Here is a 20,083-nt window from a genome sequence, read left to right on the forward strand (position 1 = left end):
TTTCATTTGATAAATCTGTGGAGGAAAAAACTTAAAATATATTGTGTCATTTATTCACGCAACACAATTAATTGAAAATGAACCAACAACCAAAAATGACTTAAAGAAAAAGAAACCATCATCTGTAAATGTAGTTTAATTCATCAAACTAACTTCAGTCTAACGCATCTTTCATGTTTTATACGTTAAGAATTCAGTGCCCAAAGACAATGTCAGTTTGCTTTACTGTCTGATGTACATCTGAAGTCACCCTTTTATAGGCGCTGATTGACTTGACACTCAAGTAGGGCTGGGTATCGGTACTCGACACCTCTCAGGTATTGGCTGAAATAATCCAGTACCAAGTAACATTGAAACCAATGAAATGATACCTGCAATTTTTTGCCAGAGACTGATCCCTGACCATTCAGACTTCCTGCCAGATCAGCAAACTTTCTGTTGCTGCCTTCTCGGGGGCTGCTCTCCTGAATTCGGTTCGAGTAGTGGCTAGCATCCGACAACGAGCCGTTAAACAGTCGCAACAAATTCACACTGACACCTAAACAACTCAACTTTGTCATTAAACCTCTTAATTATCTTCAAGTGATGTCAGTCCTGTGATGCTAACAGTTAGCTCTGTCACTGTGTGTGCATGTGGAGTCGCACCAACTGTCCCCGGAGTGGAGCTCATACTCTGGCAGTTCAGAGTTGGCAGTTCAGTGTGCCAAGATGCCACTAAAACGTTCTTAAGTATGGCTATACTACACCACTCTATTTACATTATGGGTATTGACTGAAGTACTCTGTTTGTATTGGTATCACCTATAGGGCACTAGTATTGGTACCATCCATCCATCCATCCATCTTCTAACTGCTTCATACTCTTGAGGGTCGCGGGGGGGCTGGAGCCTATCCCAGCTGATATTGGGCGAGAGGCAGGGTACACCCTGGACAGGTCGCCAGACTATCACAGAGCTGACACATAGAGACAAACAACCATTCACGCTCACATTCACACCTACGGACAATTTAGAGTTATCGATTAAGTATTGGTACCAGTATCATTAATTTTTAAAATGATACCCATCCCTACACTTAAGTGTAACAGACCTTAAATTAATAAGTGTCTGTGACTGGAGATACATTCGTAATGGTTAGCATGTTCTTGAGTGACCGAAGGTCCAATTGACTAAGTTTGCTACTCGTTTGGTTATCAGTTGATTGGATGTCACAATAAATAACCTGCTATTTGATCAAGAACTCCTAATTTTTGTCACTTAAAAATAATTTTGGTGCAGTGGGTTTGAGAATTTAACACTCTGTTCATGTACTATCCCAAAAAGGGAGTTCCAATGATTTTTGTCAGAAATTTGAGCAGGTGGTGAAGGGATTGTTGTGTCACTGCTATTGATCATCATCACTATCAGTCTGGCACAGATGCTGCTTCGCTGCAGAACAGGAAAGCACTATATTTGTGCTCTGTCTGCGTTAGTGTTTGTAGTATATTGCATCTTTACTTTGAATTACTTATTCTACTACTTCTTTGTGTCCTTAATTTGTCCAGGGAAAGTTTACAAAGCAATTACTGTCAAGATTTAGTAGCTCTAAGTTGTGATGATTTGCATTAAAATGTAAATTTAGCTGTTATTGATTTATCCAGGGAAACTTTACGAAGCAAAGTAAAACACACCTACTGTGCTGCACAGCTGGGGGTGACCACTGTGGACGAGAGTTCACAGGAAAACAGGAGGAAAGATAAAAAGTAAAGGCGCCTGGAGAGAGAGGCCAAGAAAACAATGAGAGAGAGTACAGAAGGAGCTACCTCAGGACACTACAGCATGCAGATATATATGTGTGTGTAGGTGTGCGTCTGCCAAAACCAAGCCAAGCAGGGATGAAGAATGAGGAGGCACTGAAGAAGCCAGGTGTTCAAAACATACAGATACACAAACACGCACACACACACACACTCGCTCTCTCCACAACAGCTGGGTGAGTTCTAAGGTTGCACTTGTTTTGCGTGACAAGGCTACCGGGTTAAAAAGCTCTGCAGATTTTTCCATTGAGGCGACATAAACCAGTCATTGCTGAAGTACACCAGGGGCCAGTCGAGCCACCGCCTAACCCCAAATATGTCCTGTTTCTATCAAGCAAATGTCTCCATCTCTCTCTTCAAAAACAACAGACGGACTGCAGTGAAGTTTTGTTTGCAGGACTATATTTAACTTTGAATCCACAGAAGTAAACATTTGACAAGATAATAAGATAATTACAAAATAAACAAGCCACACAAGGGAAAATTCTGAATTACTAAGTCATGCAACAGAATGTGCCTGTTGCACTGCTTGCAGCTTGATATGTTTGTTTAGTTGTTTTTTTTTTCTCTGTGGTTTGAGAAAAGATGGACTAGTTTTGGCTTTGTCGTATGTCCCACTTCCAACTGTTCTTCAGTCCATGTTGCGGCTTTGAGACTGTTCTTGTTGACATATTTTGTTATGATGAAACTAAACAATGAGATGCAAGAAGCAGGGACATTCAGTGAGTTGTCAGTTACCTCCGGTAACAAAACTTCAAATAAAAGTGTTTGTTTATGAAAACAACATGGTTGTTCAGCAGCAGATGAACACCAGATTGCGTGAGGAAGCCTACACTTGGATTTAGTTTTTAACTAGACTAGTGCAGTAGCTGTTCAGAACATGCATGTTCGGAACGGGCCAAATGTCTTTTGGCGCAAGATATGAGAGTCTCTGGTATCTCTGCTTGCAGCTTTCTTGTGAATCATTCATCCAAACAACTTCCCACTGAGGGTGCTTTCACACCTGCCCAGTTTGGTTTAGTTCAATCGAACTCAAGTCCCCTAAGCACGGTTCTTTTGGGCAGGTATGAACACAACAAACGCACTCAGGTGTGCACCAAAAAAAATGGACCAATACCTACTTGAAGAGGTGGTCTTGGTCCGGTTACAAAAGAACCCTGGTGCGGTTCATTTGTGGTGAGAATGTGTTCTGACCTCGATCCGAACCAACTGCAGTTGCATTACACTGCCCTACAAAGCCTAAGTGCAGTAACTACGCAAAGGGTAAAACTGAGAAAAATGGCTTTAAAGTTTGGTTGTGAGACAGATTTTGTAGTTACTGCAAATTTTATATTGTTTTTTTCTCTAAAACTAAGCAAAACTGAACTCTGAAGCTTTGTCACAAGATAAAAGAGATATCAAGGAGTTCATTTTTACTTATAACTCAATTTTGATCAAAAATGTAGTTACTGCACTTAGGCTTTGTAGGGCAGTACACATTGTTTGGGTTAAACATGAGCATGTTACGGTCCCTTTTCCTCATCTGTTTTTGAAGGCACTGTAGCGAGTGACAAGAGTGAGTTGTACCAAGCATGCCGGTTGGCAGTTTGACAGTTAATAGGGCTCCTATCTAAACTACACACTGTTTATATAATGCACTACTAATATGCAAGAGTGCCCATTTGATGCTGCACTTCCTTCAGTCCTGAGCAATACACCCTCAAAATGTGAAGTCGATCCAATGAACGATTGTTGAGAAAATGGAAGGACAAACTGGCAGAAAAAGACTTGTTTCATTTTAGTTTGAAAATTAAGTCCTTTTTTCAACCGTGACTTCAGAAATGGTGGTCGGAGATACACACTTGAATGAAGTAAGCTTTGTCCAGGATTCGGTGTAGTGCTCTTGAGTCTGTTCTTTCAGCGTGTTTGGTGAAGTTTATACATTCTGTAAACTGAGTCTCCACTGGATTTGTTCCCTCCTTGCTCTCCTCCTTGTCCGTTTTTTCCATCTGTTCTGTTTTTGCCTTTTAACACAACCATGGTTGTGATTAGTTGTGTTAAGGTGTTTCTCTTATCAGTGAAAATGCTATGGCATAATGTATGACACAGGTGATTTTGAAGGGAATGTATGTAAATAGGGATGTACCACAAGGTGATTGGTCCATCACTTACATGTACATGCAGGTGATTGGCTCTCCCCTGATACTACTTGGCCATACAAGGAGTGGCAATGGCAGTAATGCATCGCTAGCCACACTTGTCTCTGTTTTTCCCAAGTGTTCCACCTAGTCCCACCCTACTGTGCTGTGTTTGGCTAATACTAACCCTAACCACGTCCAACCTTGACACATTTTATTCTGTATGCCTTCATACTTGACATCAAATGAACAGATTCATATTGTGTGTGTGTATTATTCAGTCTAGTTTGCCCAGTTTTCCAAGCTTGAGAAATAAAACTCGCCCATACTTTGCCACTCAGCCCAACTTCTCATTTTCAACCTACCTAAATAATTTAATTTTTTGTTCTGCATTCTTACAAAGGTGCACACAGGTCACCGTATGAAGTGGAACATACACTCACAGGCTGAGTTAGTCACAGAGCGCACCAAGCATGCATTGCTACACCTTGCAAAACCACACTCATCCCAGTGAAATACAAAGTTTTTAGGGAGTCCCGGGGCGTTACAGCCCTCCTTCTTTATCTCTCATTCTAGCCCATCATTTTGTGGTCCCTGCTCTGCTCTACCTTCTCTTCTTCCTCCCTCCTCCAGGCATAATCTGAAGTAGAGTGGAGGGAGGAGGAGGAGAGAGTGATGCAGGCTTTGGGCTGTGTAAGGGGAGCATACAGTACCTCCTAGTTTAATGCTGCATGCAGCAAATTCCTATGAGAAAACTGCACTGTACCCCTCAGATTCCATTTGAATTTGATCAAATTAATTTCTACTCATTACTAATATTATTTTGCGACTCTTAAAAACATTCCAGTCTTTTTCTTTCCTGGAAAAAAAACCCTGAAACTGTATCATAATTACATCCATGCATGCTGAGTATAGGGGAAAAAAGCAGATCAGAAGCAATAAAGCCTCCTTAACATTTCATTTCTGGAGTCTCGGTGGCTTCAGTTCAGACACCAGAAGACTTCCAAGTGTTTGAAGCGCCAAGTTGTTCTGCCGGTTATTCCCTCATGATGTGAGTGCAGCATTACCTCGTTCCCTCAGGCACAGTGGGGAGATGCCAGGAGGCACCTAGCCATTTGACAGACTGAGTATTTCATTCCAAAGTTATTTTTACTCCATTGATCAGAGCCTTACAAGAATATTGTTTTGAGCCAGAACAACAAGCTCCCAGGCAATCATAGCCCAGCTTAACACCGTGTCCCTACGGAGCGAACTGGACAGCTGCGTCGGACCTTTTGACAATCACAATATCAGCCTGTGACCCATTTCCTATATACACTTGTATATACACACTCAGAATTCCCTGAGTTAGAGTTAAGGCAGGTGAGGTTTCCCTTTAGGCCTTCAAGCAATATTTCCATCTCTCTCCCTCCCTCTCTCTCGCTGTAATCCCAGTGACAATGCTTTCTACCAGGGTGTCTTTGATATGGAGATTGACAGAGAGCAGGAAAAAACAGAGAATGTCGACCTGGAGACTTTTTTCCAAACTCCAGAACAATGAAGGTGGATTTTGAGGAAAACACGGACAAGAGAAAAAGAGCTACCAAGAATGGGAACTCTTGGTTGGATGAAACATTATAGACCTTTTATGATGAGGTTATGCTTTTGTTGTAGACGGTGACAAGAGATTTTCAGAGCAGCAGAGATGGAGACCTTGCCCAGCATGCTAATGGCAGGCTAAAGCTGTGTTCACACATACAGAAACAAAGTGGAAGGTCTCTGGCCTCTCATGAAGCTGTAACAATGTGAGTGTGTTATGCTGAGACCATAATTTCCATACCCTCCTCCGACTGGACAGTTGTGTTCTGACATAGCCACCATACTATTCACAAGGAACTTGTTAATTTCTTGTTCTGGAGTTTGTTTTCTGATTAGAGATTTTTTTCTAACACAGTGTGCGTTGTTGAAAGTGTTTTTAATAGCTCTTTATAGCTCATTGCATGGTGTCCATTCATGTAGTTAGATAGACAAGGTCCCCGGGCTGTTGTTCATCGTCAGCGACTTAAAGGTACCTTGTGAAGTTTTTGTCCACTTGTAGCGCTATAAAGCAATGCTTTACTTGTGGGCTCCTGTTTTGTTTATTCCTGTGCACAACTACAATATGTGCATGCAAAGGACAATAACACTGAATGCACATCCCTGCTATTGGTTTTATGCTGTTTTACCGGTCGACAGGTGGAGGTAGTGCTGCAGGAAATACAGCAATGGCAAAGACAGGGTAGGAGAAGACTACTAGCAAATAAAACTGGATGTAAACAATGTTGGTTTGTTACTTTTAAGAAAAGTTGATTTTCTAAACATTTTATGTAGAAGAAAATGAATTTGTTTGTTAGACTTTAATGACTCACACAATGATTTTGGTGAGTAACACTGATTTAAACATAGTTTGTTTTCAGGAAAACTCCCCAGGCTACTGAAGCTCCATCACAGCATCCCTCCACTACTTTTTTTCCTGTTTTCTCTTTCACTCTTTTATGTGTAACGCTTTAATTTCTCTCTTTTTTTATTGTCTTATGCAGTATGTTGTATGTGTGCGTAATAGTTAGTGTCTGAATGTGTGTGCATGTCTGTCTAAAATGTGGTCAGTATGAAGTTGCATAATGTGGTCATCCATCACTAAGCATGTGTATGTATGTATATGCACACCAATGTTTTTTTGTGTGTATGTGTGTGTTTGCCTGTGTGTTTGTGTGTGTCCTTCAGGCGGTATTGGCTGATTTGGACCACTGAGAGTTGCCTAGACTTGGATCTGAATCCAAAACTTTTGGCACAACAAACACCACCACTCTCTGTAGGAACAATCCAGCAAATTATGGTTTTATTACCTGCTCTCTGACATGCACACACACATATACACACACACACACACACACACACAGGCAGATGTACACAGTGCAGTAATTGTTTCATGCGCTGTATGATTATGTGAAAGCTGAGATCCCAATTTGTCTTTTCTTGGAGCTTGCAGAGACTTTACCCTCCCTGAGACCTTGAAAGACTAAATATGTAGCTCCTCAGTGTGGGAGCCCCTGGCTGCCTTTTGTTTTGTTATGTTTTTGACCATAGCATATAGTAATCCATTTAGTGAAGGGTAGATCTGTCTGAGAGCCCAAGGTGACGCCTCACAGTCACTCAAAGCAGCCATGTCCTTAATTATGCATAACTTTAAGCCTTAATAAAAATTTAAATGGGTGAGTTATATAAAAACTCTGTACAGCTTTCATAAACATGGGAAATTAACTATAGAGACCCAAACTATTCTTTGTACCAGGCTATGAACATGTTTATTTCTACTGTTAAGTTCGACATTTTAACATGGAGGTCTGAGGGGACTGATTCGCTCCCAGAGCCAGCTTCAAGTGAGCCATTTGAGAAACTGTCGTTTTTGGCACTTTTGCATTGGCTTCATTTTTCAGCTCTGGAGGTTGCTGCTTGACCAAAATCAACAATGGGTTTATCCAAGTAACAACTATTGGGTGTGTTTAAAAGCCCGATTTATCTTCTTCCTCTGTGCCATGGAGCTCCATTGTTGTTAAAAGCACATTCATGAGCCACGCTGTTGCACTGGCTGATATGTTCCTTTATTACCATGAACACACACATTGTATAGTAGTTTATTTTGACTCAGTCCCACATACACCATCCTGCCGCACTGAATGCTAAATAGAACACCACATTTGGATTAATCCACTGCTGAAAATAATCCCCAACAAATGAACTGTTTCCTCCTGTTTGAGTAAGGTTTGCTAAAAACTACACAGCCATTGATGCTTTAGGAAATTACTACTAAATTCTTGAAGAAACACAACTTTGTATATACTGAATTTGTGAACTGTTTTGAAAGATTTTTTTTCCTCAGTCAATCATAATTTATGACTCACAGAATTGAGTGATGATATATTTATTTGCAGAGCCCCTGCCTTCTGCCTGTATTTTGTTCTTATTTTGCTATGTTTGGGAAAACTCTGGGCACATTGTGCAGGTGAGGTCTGGACTTTATAGAAGGGTAGCTGTGGAAATCATGACCAGAGCACCCAAAATATGCAAACGGACAAAGTTTGTTCCAAAACGAGAGTGAATCTGACCTTGGCTTTCATTTTCACTTTGCAGATGTCTACAAACGATAATCAACAATTTCTGCTTTTGCACGTTTCTTATGTGATTTTAAACATCTAATAATTTGATAGTAGGTTTTTGGTTTTTTTTTTTTGATTGAATTTCAAAAGGGAATTTCTTGTACAGAAGCTGCTGCTTGTTTATATTTTGCAGGCATGAGTGAAATGAAAATGTGTTGTCTAACATAATGATGCACCACTCATTGTTTGCTCCAGGAATTAATTCTTGTCAGAGTGAAAAAAAGACTGTCAAAACTGTCTTTTGACTATCATGGAAAAATTGCCTGAGGAAATCAAGCATTCTGTTAATCTTAATGACAATAAAACAAACTCAGGCGTACTCGTATTTGGAAACTGATTAAAATGTCTCAGGAGGATCAATCCAGATGAAGTGCTTCCCATAGACAGCCAGTGCAGTGCTGATCAATTCTGCACAAACTATGTAGTCAAACCAGTGGAGCATATCTGCTGTTTAATATTGCCCACATGTAGCACTAATCCTATGTTGTTCCTGTTTTCACAGCAAATGCCACTAGGCTTTTTTTTTTTTTTCATCTGCGACATCACTCTGGGGAAGATAATGGGGGGTTGGGTATTTAATAGAAAATGCCACATCCATGTGATTTTCTGTCTCAGTGAAAGAAGAAGAAAAAAAGGCACTCCACTAAATAATTAAACAGAGACCCATGTCATGTTATTTTGGATGTGTTTGTATCAAGCTGCTTCACTTCGCTGTACTTTTACCCTGAAACTGACAAACCCCAGATGAATGTCAGGATGGGATATGCAGTAGATGGCTGGAAGGGACAAGACTGGCTGTGTGTTTGAAATGTCTCAAGTGTGTGTATTTCTCATCCCATGCATGCGAAAGCAATAAATACAGAGTATGTGATGTCCTGACCATCATTATTGTTCCTTTAAAAGATAATACAACAGATTATTTTGTGTTTTAGAGACACAGCTTAAGAGAGGTGTGCTGCATTCTCAGCATCTCTATAAAGGATCAGCCAAACAAGATTGGAATTCTTTTTCCTGCAAATGACCCAACATCGATTTTGTATTTCAATTTCTCCCTCGTTGCTTGGGAATGTGAGAGATCAAGAGATTTAGAAAGAGGCACATTACATTTATATCTGTAAAGCCAGCCAGCATGGCAAGTGATGTTAATGAAATGTGGGTTTTCTTCAACAACTAATTACATTCTTTTGTGCCAGCACATTTGTATGGAGGTTGGACAGAGTTATCTGCCTTGACTAAACACACACACACAAAGACTCCCAAACACAAATATGCACATGCGCAAACAGAGAGTGGGGCCATTTAACATTCAGAAGACACTAAATGCCAAGGTTACCACATCGATACACAATTGATTTTTGCACACTCCAGCTTGTGAGTCTGGTCTCACACAGGCACAACATATAGCCAACTCTGCACAGACTGACACTTCACACAGTTCATAAACTTGGACCAAGTTCTCTTTCAATCTCAAATAGAGAAGATTCATTGTGGAATTTAATCAAACTCCGTCCTTGAAATGGGAGAGGGATGAGGAGGGACAGGGTGGATGGGTATGAAAGACTGCAGGACTTCCCCCAGGCACAGGAGCCAAAAAGCTGGAGAGCCCTGGATGAATAGTGTTTGTGTAGGTTTATGGCAGCAGCTTGGAGTGTCGATGCTTTCTGTGTGTGACTCTATTCCAACCCCGGAATCAGTCTCATGCCATAATTTTTACCCAAACCATCAGCAGACATCACCATTATTTCATTGCTCACTCATTTCCTTTTTTAAGTTTTTGGTTGTTGTTGTTGTTGCTACTTTTATCCATTATTCAAATTCATCATTCATCCTTTTTTTTTTCTTTTCTTTTTTTTTGGCTGTGTTCTTTCATAGGTTCTCCAATGCCCTCCCCCTCCTGTCCATCACCTGTCATTGACCAATCACATCCACAGTCAGCCAGTCCACATGGCAACCTGTTGTTAGGCGACGTGGCTGAGCCAGAGTCAGAGGAAGAGGAGGAGGAGGAGGAGGAGGAAGAAGAGGAAGAGGAGTATGCAGCCAGATTGTACTTACCTGTAACGCATGGTAAAGGCACTTCACTTTGCTTCATTAGCAACCTTTGTAGAGAATCTGCAATCTGGACTAGAATTTGACTGATTTATTGGGTGTCTCCCTTTTGTTAAAACAAACAAAGAGATAAATCTGCTACGTGACATTCTTATTGAATCATATAAAAGAAATGGTGAAATGGATATCTAAGAGAGTATAATCTTGAAAGTTCTGTCTGTAAAACCCACATCGGTCAAATCCTAGTCATTTGTAAAAGACTGGATATTATTATCCGTCTGCATTTGGATATAACTGTCATGTCTAAGTGAGATCAGAGCGATCGGATTTATTTGGAAAGCACATTCTTCTGCACTTCCTCCCCCGTCTTGGGAACTTTTACGTCTCATTCAAAACATCCAGCTGCTGTTTGGCAGCTTGTGTGTTCACATGCTCTGAATATTCAAGTACCTGCTCATATTTTGCCATATTTCTTCTCAGCTAGGCAAATAGTAGAAGAATACAAGTGGTCTTTCGTTGAGTAGGTCAGTAATTGATGTGCTGTAAGACAGACATAATCATAGGGGTCTACTGAATTCTTCCCAACTTCCACTCCACTATTTTCAGCCTCCTTAAGTTCCTTTCTGGCTTTTGTCTATCGCAGAGTCCACCATATATGAGCTGTTGCTGTTTTTCATGGTGCTTGCTTATGATAAATGTTGAGATCGCTCACGGCTCTTGGCAAGCCACGCGGTATAGAGGTTTGAACTTCTGATGACTTCCAGTGTGCTGCCAATGGTTGTCCTCATGAGATCAGCCAACCATGGTGGGAATCAGACCACTTTCTCCATTTCTGTCATGGTCTCTCCCAGCCATTTATTGCTTGTTTGCTTTCCAACCTTTCTTTCCTTTCATGCCTGCTTCTGTGTCTTATCAATCAAAACCCTGAACTGTTATCTACTTTTGGAGAGCAACCGAGAGATATTAACAGAAAAGAGACCAGTTAAGTTTGGGAGTTCAAGGGAAGGTCAGCAATCTGTGAATTAAAACAGGTAAATATAATCGTGACTGTTTGATTTTCAGTATCTGTCTGTTTGTACAGGAAGTGGGTCTAGACAAACTTGTGCAAGGCATTTTGGAAGAGAAACTGCTTTTAAAAATGTTTTTGCTTTCAGAGCCATAATTAACAGTCTGTTACAACCACCCTAGGAAGTTTTGTTAGTTGCTGAACTATGAATCAAAGTTCTTAAAACACTGTTTTGATGGACTTTCTTAGCTCATGTTTCATATTTGGTACCCTCCAAGCACAAGAGGACCCTTGAGTGACGTACGCATACATTGATAGGTTTTTTAAAATGGTGGTTGCCGGTGCTGCACTGGCTCATGTGTTAGACCAGTTAGCCATGTAAACAACAGACAATGCACAATGCAAAAAAACAAAACAAAAAAAAACCTTATATGTCGCACAGAAGTGACATTGCTATATTAATTGCCAGCACCAGCCAGCTTTTGTAATTTAAGCATTTCTATTGGCAGAGAGAATTCAAGCAGCAAAATGCCCTTGAAAGTATGCATGCTGTACTAATGCACTGTTCATATGCATACATTCCTAGAGTAGTGCAACAGAATTTTTATATAACCCTTGTTATTGTTAAGGCTGCAATCACATGACCAATTTTGCTGACATAAGAAAAAAAAAGTAGTAGTATAAGAGCCAAAATCTGCATAAGGAGGCAGGTTGAGGTGATGGGTGTGTCAAACAAACATAGGACTTTCCCCTAGAACAGTGGTGTTTGTTTCCTGTGTAAAATCAAGTTAACTTAGTTATTTTTAGGTACGTACCTGTCACGTGACATTAAGTATGTAACATTACATTAAGTACATAATGTGACGACACTCAACCATGTTTCTGTTCCTAAACCTATCAAAAATAGGAGACAATGTGCAATGCATGTTAAGCATGATGGAATCAAAGTCACATAAAGAAAGAAGTACTTTAGCAAAGGCTCCACTGTGTTAGACAAATTCAAGTCCTACTGAAAGTATTACAGGCATGTTGAAATTTTGGCTAGATCAATATTTGGGCTAGCTCACTCTATATTAGTGCAGTGTCTAGACCATATTTTGCATTCTCACTTCAACAGTGGACAGACCAAGGTTAGACAGCTGCCATTTTTGATCACAGTCCAACCATAAGAGCTTATTTCACCAGGCCTGCTCCTGGTAGCTCTCCACATGGCAAATGTTACAGGATGCAAGTTGAGGATGAAACCCTAGTCTGTCTGTTTGAACCGCTTGGACCACAGGGGCTGAGTTTGGTTCAGATCAGAGTGCTGATCTGAGACCTGTTTGCCTGTGGTGGTTGACAAGCACCAGATGCAGAGTCGTGTTGGCTGGCCAATGACCCTAGATCAGCGTTCTTACAGTCAGGAGTTTGATAGGAAACAGACTTTGATGGTTTGAAGAAAGGAACTAAGACAACCACAATTAGAGTCAGACTACATCAGGAGAGGGGGCATGAAAGGGAGAAATGGAGTGGGAGGAGATTTCGAAGGAAGGAGAGTGAGAAAAAGAAAGACAGCTGCATGGAGTGATGGAAATAGAGAGACAGACAGACGTCTCCTCATATATACATTGCCTTCTAAACATAATCAGAAACAGCTTTCAAAGAGGGTCTTGAAATGGCTAAAAGGTTGTGCATGTGTGAGTGTTTGTGGATATGCGTGTGGTCCTCTTTTCCCAAAGTACTCCCAGCCTGACCTAACCAACCAATGTTCAGCCAAACATCTAAAATATCACTCTCACCACTTCCTGCACTTTTTGGACACGCTTTTTTTTTTTCTCATATCACTTTGTATCCTTTCCTCCAGTTCTCTTTTCTTTGCTCCAGTGATTTTGCGGGAAGTCGAGCACTGAAGCAAAGTAAACGAGAGGCCTTTAGCTTATATTTTCTTGCACATAAAGACCTACACACAAATGCAGAAACCAATATTTTTTTTTTTGAACTCCTTGTTTACAGGACGATGGAAGCTGAGCAAGGGAGAAAAAAAAACAGAGAATGTGAGAACGAGAGAGAGAATCCAGGCTTTTCTTTTTCCCTTCTTCCCTCAGAACACATATTTTTATTGGCTGTTTACTGGGACAAGCCAGTGCCGAATGAAGCCTCACAGACAGTAGGAAATAGTACTTTTTTCAGTTCATAAATGCAGTTCCTGAAAGTCTGCCTCACTGTACTACATGGAAAATGGGTATCAGGCTCGAAGCCACAGAACATAAAACCCAAAGAGGCATTCCATAGCAGGCTCATTCATACAAACTAGTGTGACAGTGATGCACAGGCAACATTTATGGCTGATAGAAGACATAATTTACCAGCCTAAATTGTGCTGGAACATGGAGTTTAGGAAAAGGTTGTTTTTTTTTTTTACTCCATGGGCCCTATTTTTCAGGACAACGCATAGCAGATGTTATAGGTTGGTAATGCTGCACCAGGTGCACAGTATTGCACCTTGCCTGTATCTCGGTGTTTCTGTGAATCTGGCTGTCCTGACCGCAGAGAGAGGGAACTGTTGTAAGTCAGGAACAAACGGCACAGTGTAATTTTGATGTCAAGAATGACCAGGATTCACTTGTGCCACCCGCCTGCACCAGGTCAGAGGCTGATGGTGAAAGGCACAACCATGCGCGACATTGATTGCAGGAGCAGGTTGACACTAAAAATCACATAAATCAAGTGGAGTGATTTTGTTTGCAGAAGTGACGAAGCACGTCAAAACCTACCTCAAAAAATAAATAAAGTCAATCTCATAGCTCTAGAGATATTTCTCCACTTTTCATGACTTCAATACTGTCCTTTCAATAGACTGTATAAAATAATGACATCACCCACTGGTTTCTGAACTCCCATTTCAAAGCCTAGTTCAGCGTTTTGGCCTTCGCCATCTTGGTTTTTTTGGGGGGGGAGGTGAGAGGTTGAAGACTCATAGACTATAACGACAGCCCACAGAGCAGCCCAGTCTTTAAATATACAGAACTTCCGGAGCCAGCCCCTAGTGGCCATTAGAGGAACTGCAGTTTTTTGGCACTTCCACATAGGCTTTATATTTTTTACTGCTGGTGGTTGCAGCTTGATCCTTTTGAATCATAATCCAAAAAAACACTGGATTGGTGTGCAGCAGCATCATGTGTTTTTCTGTGCTCACTGGTGGACTGGTTGGCTGAAATGATACATATTAAACCACAATAGAAAACAGTATAGTAGGTTGATTACTATTGTTGTAGAAGCTGCAAACAAAGAACACAATGCACTTTAATTCTGTGTTAATAATTTTGATAAGAGATAATTGCAGTAAATACTTGATAGATTCATAGTGCTGTATGAACAGAATCACAGTATAATATGAAGTTGTTGGCAGGGATGTGCACATTTTGAGGGCCAATGCTAACGCTGTATTGTCCCCATGTCTCCTTCTGATGTTGACACAATATATAAAATACGCTCAAGGACACTTTTGATGATTAAAATAACAATGTCCAATTTAATTGATGTGACAAAAATTCACCTCTTGTCCATAAATTTGCAGCTACTTTCCAAAATGAACTGAAGATATGGCGACAAACATGCTTTAATGGAGATAAAGTATAAAAGAACTGGATGTTAAATATCACAGATAACGATTCACCTGTTGGCTGACTGCTGCTTTGAAACCAGGTTTCCACTTCCCTTTGCTGATTCCCTCAGATCTTTCTCCCTCTGTCTCTGTCACCTCTCTGAGGAGGCCATTGTCACTGTAGTGTGAAGTACTAAATATGAACATTATATAATTGACAAAACTGCCAACTTGCTGCCAGGCAAATATCAAATAACATAGGTAGCTTAAACTGGGGGTATCATAGTGCTTCACTTTAGAAGAAAAGCGGTAGAAACTGACGACAATTTCTTACCCACTCAGAAATATTTTCCTCATAAACTATGAGGCCATGTGTAATTGTTATGTAGGGCACTATCAATACCAGCCTGCAGTGCATCTCAAATATTCTTTTAAGGGCAGATGGTGTTGAGTTTCAGGAGAGGCTGAAACTCCCTTCAGTGAGTTTATGATGTGTACAAACAATTAGGGCTACATCTAAAAACATCTGTTGAGTATTTGCTTTTAATTACATATTTTAAAAGGTTGCCATAGTCATATGGGGGTATATATGTGCAACACTCCCACTACTTTAAATACTACAGAAGGTCAATTACTGTTTGATTCTGGTAGCGTGTCAGAAGATTTAAATAATTAATGAAAGCACCCATGGCGTCATGTATCAAAACTAGAAACTGCAGATGTAACGCACATACAGCATTCCTGCTACTGATAGCTAGCTCTGTTTAACTAAAAAGAATTTTTCATGGGCTTACAACAGGTATTAGTGTCCTTATTTAATCACAGTGATAGCAAGCACAGAGGAGTGTTCTTGCCTCCACAATTTGCATGCATAGCAACTTTCTTCCCAGCTCCCCCTCCTCCTCTGCCCCTTAAGCACCCTGACGTTAACTTTTTAAGGTGCTCTTCAAGGGACATGCCACACAGGTGGATTACTTGCATTAGAAATCCAAAAAACATGCAAAAGTGAGCAGGTGTGATCACAAGCTTCTCTGCAACCAGAAGCAGGCGGCCACGCATTTTGGATGCTTAGTCACCTTACATTATTGTCTTAACAACAGCATTTTATTTGGGATAATAGCATAACAGCAGCTCCAGCCACTTTAGCCACTACTGTAGTTGTGCATGTCCCTAGTTGCTACTTTATATAATTACCATAAAGCTTACATGTCGACAGTACAAAATACACCATCACTTTACTCCAGCTATTGGCAATAGTGGCTCAAATAATAGCCTTTATTTAACTCAAATACAGAAAGAAAAGGAACCACAGGTGTTTCACATTAAAAAGCCTCCCAGCAGCTCCAAGGACATAATCTAATCCCTTTCCTCGTATGCCTTTAATGTAAGACACTGGAAACAGGAAGGTTTAAGGATGGTAAATTAGCAACAATTGGGGAAGAAAAACAGCAAAGGAGAGGTGGCTGAGAATAATAAATGGATGAGAACAGTATTTTTAAAAGAAAAACTGAGAACCCCAGACTGACAAGTGTCATATGACTCTGTTGTACTCATGAATTTGGTGTTGTAGAAATGCAGGTTATGCCAATTTAACCATCTGAGTGGTAAATGGACCTGCACTTGTGTAGTGTCCTTCTAGTTGTCCGACCACTCAAAGTACTTTTTACAGTACGAGTCACACTCACCCATTCACACACATTCATACACTGATGGCCGAGGCTACCATGCAAGGTGCCACCTGCTACTCAGTTCTTAACACACACTGCTGGAACAGCAACTGGGAGCATCGACATGCGGACTAGAAAACCTGGGGATCAAACCGCCAGTCTTCAAATTAGCCATGAGCCATTATTTGAATGTCAATTTGAATTTGCAGTACTTACAAACACATACATGTAGCTGAATCTAAGTGAATGCAAATTCATTCATCAGAAATTAAGAAACCATTTCATGTGTTTTTCTTGTTAAGTTGTAGCTGCATATCTGGTTATTGGGTGAAACCTTGTAATCATATTAAAGCTGCAGGTATGCATCATTACACATGGAAATTTCCCCAGGAAATATAAGTAAATTAATTCACCTTAAATATCTGCACTTTATGAGTAAGTGTATTTAAGTGAATGCTTTTGGAAAATGTAATTTATTTTTCATATATTGATTCAAAATACATATTAAAGGTAGTTGTGATGTGATGTCTCATGATAATCACAAACCAGAGCTCATAGATTTACCTTCTTTTAATGTACCACCACAGGCAGTGAGAGAATGCAGTATGGTTGCTTGCTGTATATTAAAGATGGTGTTGAAACTGACGCCTCCCTTTAAAAATGTAAAAGAGAGATATGCAGATGAAGGTGTTTGCTGCTCTTTGAATTAAGAGCGTAGTATGACAGTGTTGCATCTGTCTATGTATGTCTCCATGCAGTGGGAAGCAAAATGCTGCCTGACAACAGTGGAGTCTGAGCCGGGGTGTTTATCGCCATCCCTGTCATTCACACGCATACGCATGCACTCACACATCCGCACAGCTTTCTTCTTCTTTGTTTACAAAAGCAGGCTGAACAGCGAACCTTTTCTTTTTTCCTCCCTCAAAGTGTAACACAGGGTGGGACACAGACACTGTATTATTTTATTCACACTGCTGCCTCAGGCTAAGGCTTCCTCTTGCATTCTTCTTGTATTCAACAACACCGTTGTGTTGGTCTGAGGGACAAAAGATGTATTCACTTTGGCAGAAAAAATCCAAGATGGATCATAAACAAACCTGTGAAATTATTGTTGGTGGTGACAGAACGTTACTGAAGCTCACACAGAACCAGAGAAGCAGATTTACTCAACTGTCTGTCAGTAGCTCAGAGTGAAAATAGTTAATTGTCTCATTATGTACCACAAAATCATAAATGGACAATAGGCTCTTTCTTGTCGTCCGTGATGCTCAAAACAATATGAGTAAGGTCGAGGTCACATGCTGCCACGGGCCTTCTGTTCTGATTTACTGTGGCTTATTATAATTAACATTTAATCACCATTTGCAAGTATAACTCATCTGATTTCAGGTTACCTGGTATGTGTTTGGCCATATGTTGTGTTTTAATGAAATAAAGTTTCAAAGGCACTGAGTGTTACTTTTAGAATGGTCATCTTAACAATGTGGAGAAGTCTTAGAAACAGTAATTAGCAATCAAACCAAAGTTTTTCCATTTAAAAGCAGGGTGTTGGTCATATGATGTTTTTTGTTCTGATCAAAATATCACATTGGATTCAGTTCAGGTTAACTTTCACGATAGATAAACAGTGTAATATTGATTATCTTTCTAACAAATACAGTAAGTATTCAGACAAACTGTGCCAGATCTCTTTTCCAATAAAAAGCCTGTACAAGCTCCGTAAATTGTTTTAACCCAGCAGTGGCATTTGTTTCCGAGACAAGTGAACAAAGACGGTGTAATAGCTCACCCCCCCTTCAACTCCCCCTGAGAGTGAAAAGACGCCAAAAACCCTCCACCGTCCAGCCTTTAGATGCCTCAGAGACGCCAAGGCTATCAGCTCCAGCGGAAAAAGCAACAGAAAACAGACAAGTTTCTTTGCAAACAGGGGGATGACGCCAAGGCTTATTGACAGCGTCTATACTTAAAGCAAAAGGGAGGTCAGACCGAGGCGGAGAGAGAAACACGAATAACACTTAGTGCTTTTTACTTTGGGACCAAGTAGGCAATTCTCCTCAACACCAGAACTAATCAATGAAGCATTGAATGAGAGAGAGGAACGAGGAAGGGAGAGGGAGGAGAGATACATATTTCTCCTCAACACCAGACCTAATCAATGATGGCCATGGGTGGAATGGATGGAGAGAAGAAAGAAAGTAAAAAAGGATCCTTCTTGACATGAGAAAGAATCGATGACATTTAGATAGAGGATAGAGGCAGAGAGTGGGGTCAAACTGCAGAGAAGATATTTGAAAGAAAATTGTTAGAGAAAACGAGAGGAGAGTCAATCATTGATCAGGCTAATGAACCTCAGGCTAGTGGCTGGTGGCTGGTATTTAAGCCTCAAACACACACACATGCAAAAAGGGACAAACACACACAGCTCATGTCTGAGGCTGATTGCAGAACGGAGTCACTTAAGTAAATCAAAATGTTGTATCCGACTCCATACAAGGAGACAGAGAGGCGGAGAGAGAGACAGACAGGGAGATAGAGTGGAAGGGAGTCGGGCGTGTGTGCGTTTTGTGCGTGTGTATGTGTGTGACAGCCAGTGCACCGTCCTGGCTATAAAATGAGGCACAGATGGAAGAATATTTTTGAAATGATATACCTCAACCCTTTTGTCAGAGTAAAACCCACTTTTTATTTTATGTGTGAGTTAAAGTTCTTCATATTGGTTTTGATTTGTCGTCACTCTTGGTGCTAAGCTCTCATTGTTTTTCGGCTTAGAACTGCTCTCAGAGATTTGCAGGGCTTAGTGGTGAACCATGGGTCATTTTCCAAGCCCTGGGTATTTGCTTGGTCACATGTACATAGTGTAGAACTGACATCCCAAATGATTTTTGAATGTAGTGATAATTTTTGATATGAGCAAATAGGGCCGGGCTGAGCTCCACACAGAGTGGACAGCAACCTAAACTTAAGGGCAGGGCTCACAGCAACAGGATTAAAACAAACTTTAGGTTATATTTAACTGGAGTCACAGGTGTCAATTATCCATAGATGCAACAAAAGGGAGACAGTATGAACAATTTATCAAACACATGTTGAACAAGCAGAACACAGACTTGCAGGAATGTGACCTCTTTGGCTGTTTCAAACAGTGTGAACTTCACTGCCCTCATACTTCGATGTGTTCCTTATGTTGGCATAGATACAGCCAATACATTGCAGTACAGGGCAGAGTGAAATGTTTGACACAACAACAAAGAGGCGACTGTTGAGGAGGTCATAATATTGTGCCTTTAACTGAAGGCAGCTTTGAAGACAGCAGTGGTTTTGTGCGGCCATTATATAGCCTACATCCTGACATGTGGATGGGGAATTTTATTCACTGATCTGTATATTACCAATTCATTCCAAAAAAAAAAAAGCCCTTTCCCTCTCTGTCTCTGTCTCCATATCTAACCTTGATCATAAACGAGCCCTAAATACACACCCAGTTTGTTTTACACAGCCACAGATCTTGTTATGCTAAAATGCTAAGAGTGAACTAGCATTATCCTCCAAAGCAGAAGAAAACTATTGACAAAAACGTGAGCACTACCAGGTGGTTTAGTTATCTCAAAAACGAAGAAGCACGGATTAAGACGGTCTGCAAAATGTGCCGCCAGTTGGTGCCAGCCAGAGTTATGTATATAACTAAGGTTCTATT

General features: G+C 40.6%; 1 protein-coding gene across 5 annotated transcripts in view; it reads left to right on the forward strand.

The window, feature by feature from the left end:
* LOC125885026 (teneurin-3) overlaps positions 1-20,083 on the forward strand; it is a 409,411-nt gene that overhangs the window by 208,303 nt on the left and 181,025 nt on the right. For 3 of the 5 annotated variants that reach the window (XM_049570393.1, XM_049570397.1, XM_049570420.1), the window contains one exon: positions 9,960-10,151. The exons of the other annotated variants lie outside the window; for them this stretch is intronic. In XM_049570393.1, coding sequence (XP_049426350.1) covers positions 9,960-10,151 — 192 coding nt within the window. The remainder of the gene's footprint in view (positions 1-9,959; positions 10,152-20,083) is intronic. 5 annotated transcript variants of the gene reach the window in all.

Source organism: Epinephelus fuscoguttatus, linkage group LG3, assembly GCF_011397635.1.
Source record: "Epinephelus fuscoguttatus linkage group LG3, E.fuscoguttatus.final_Chr_v1".
NCBI classification, from domain to species: Eukaryota; Metazoa; Chordata; class Actinopteri; order Perciformes; family Serranidae; genus Epinephelus; species Epinephelus fuscoguttatus.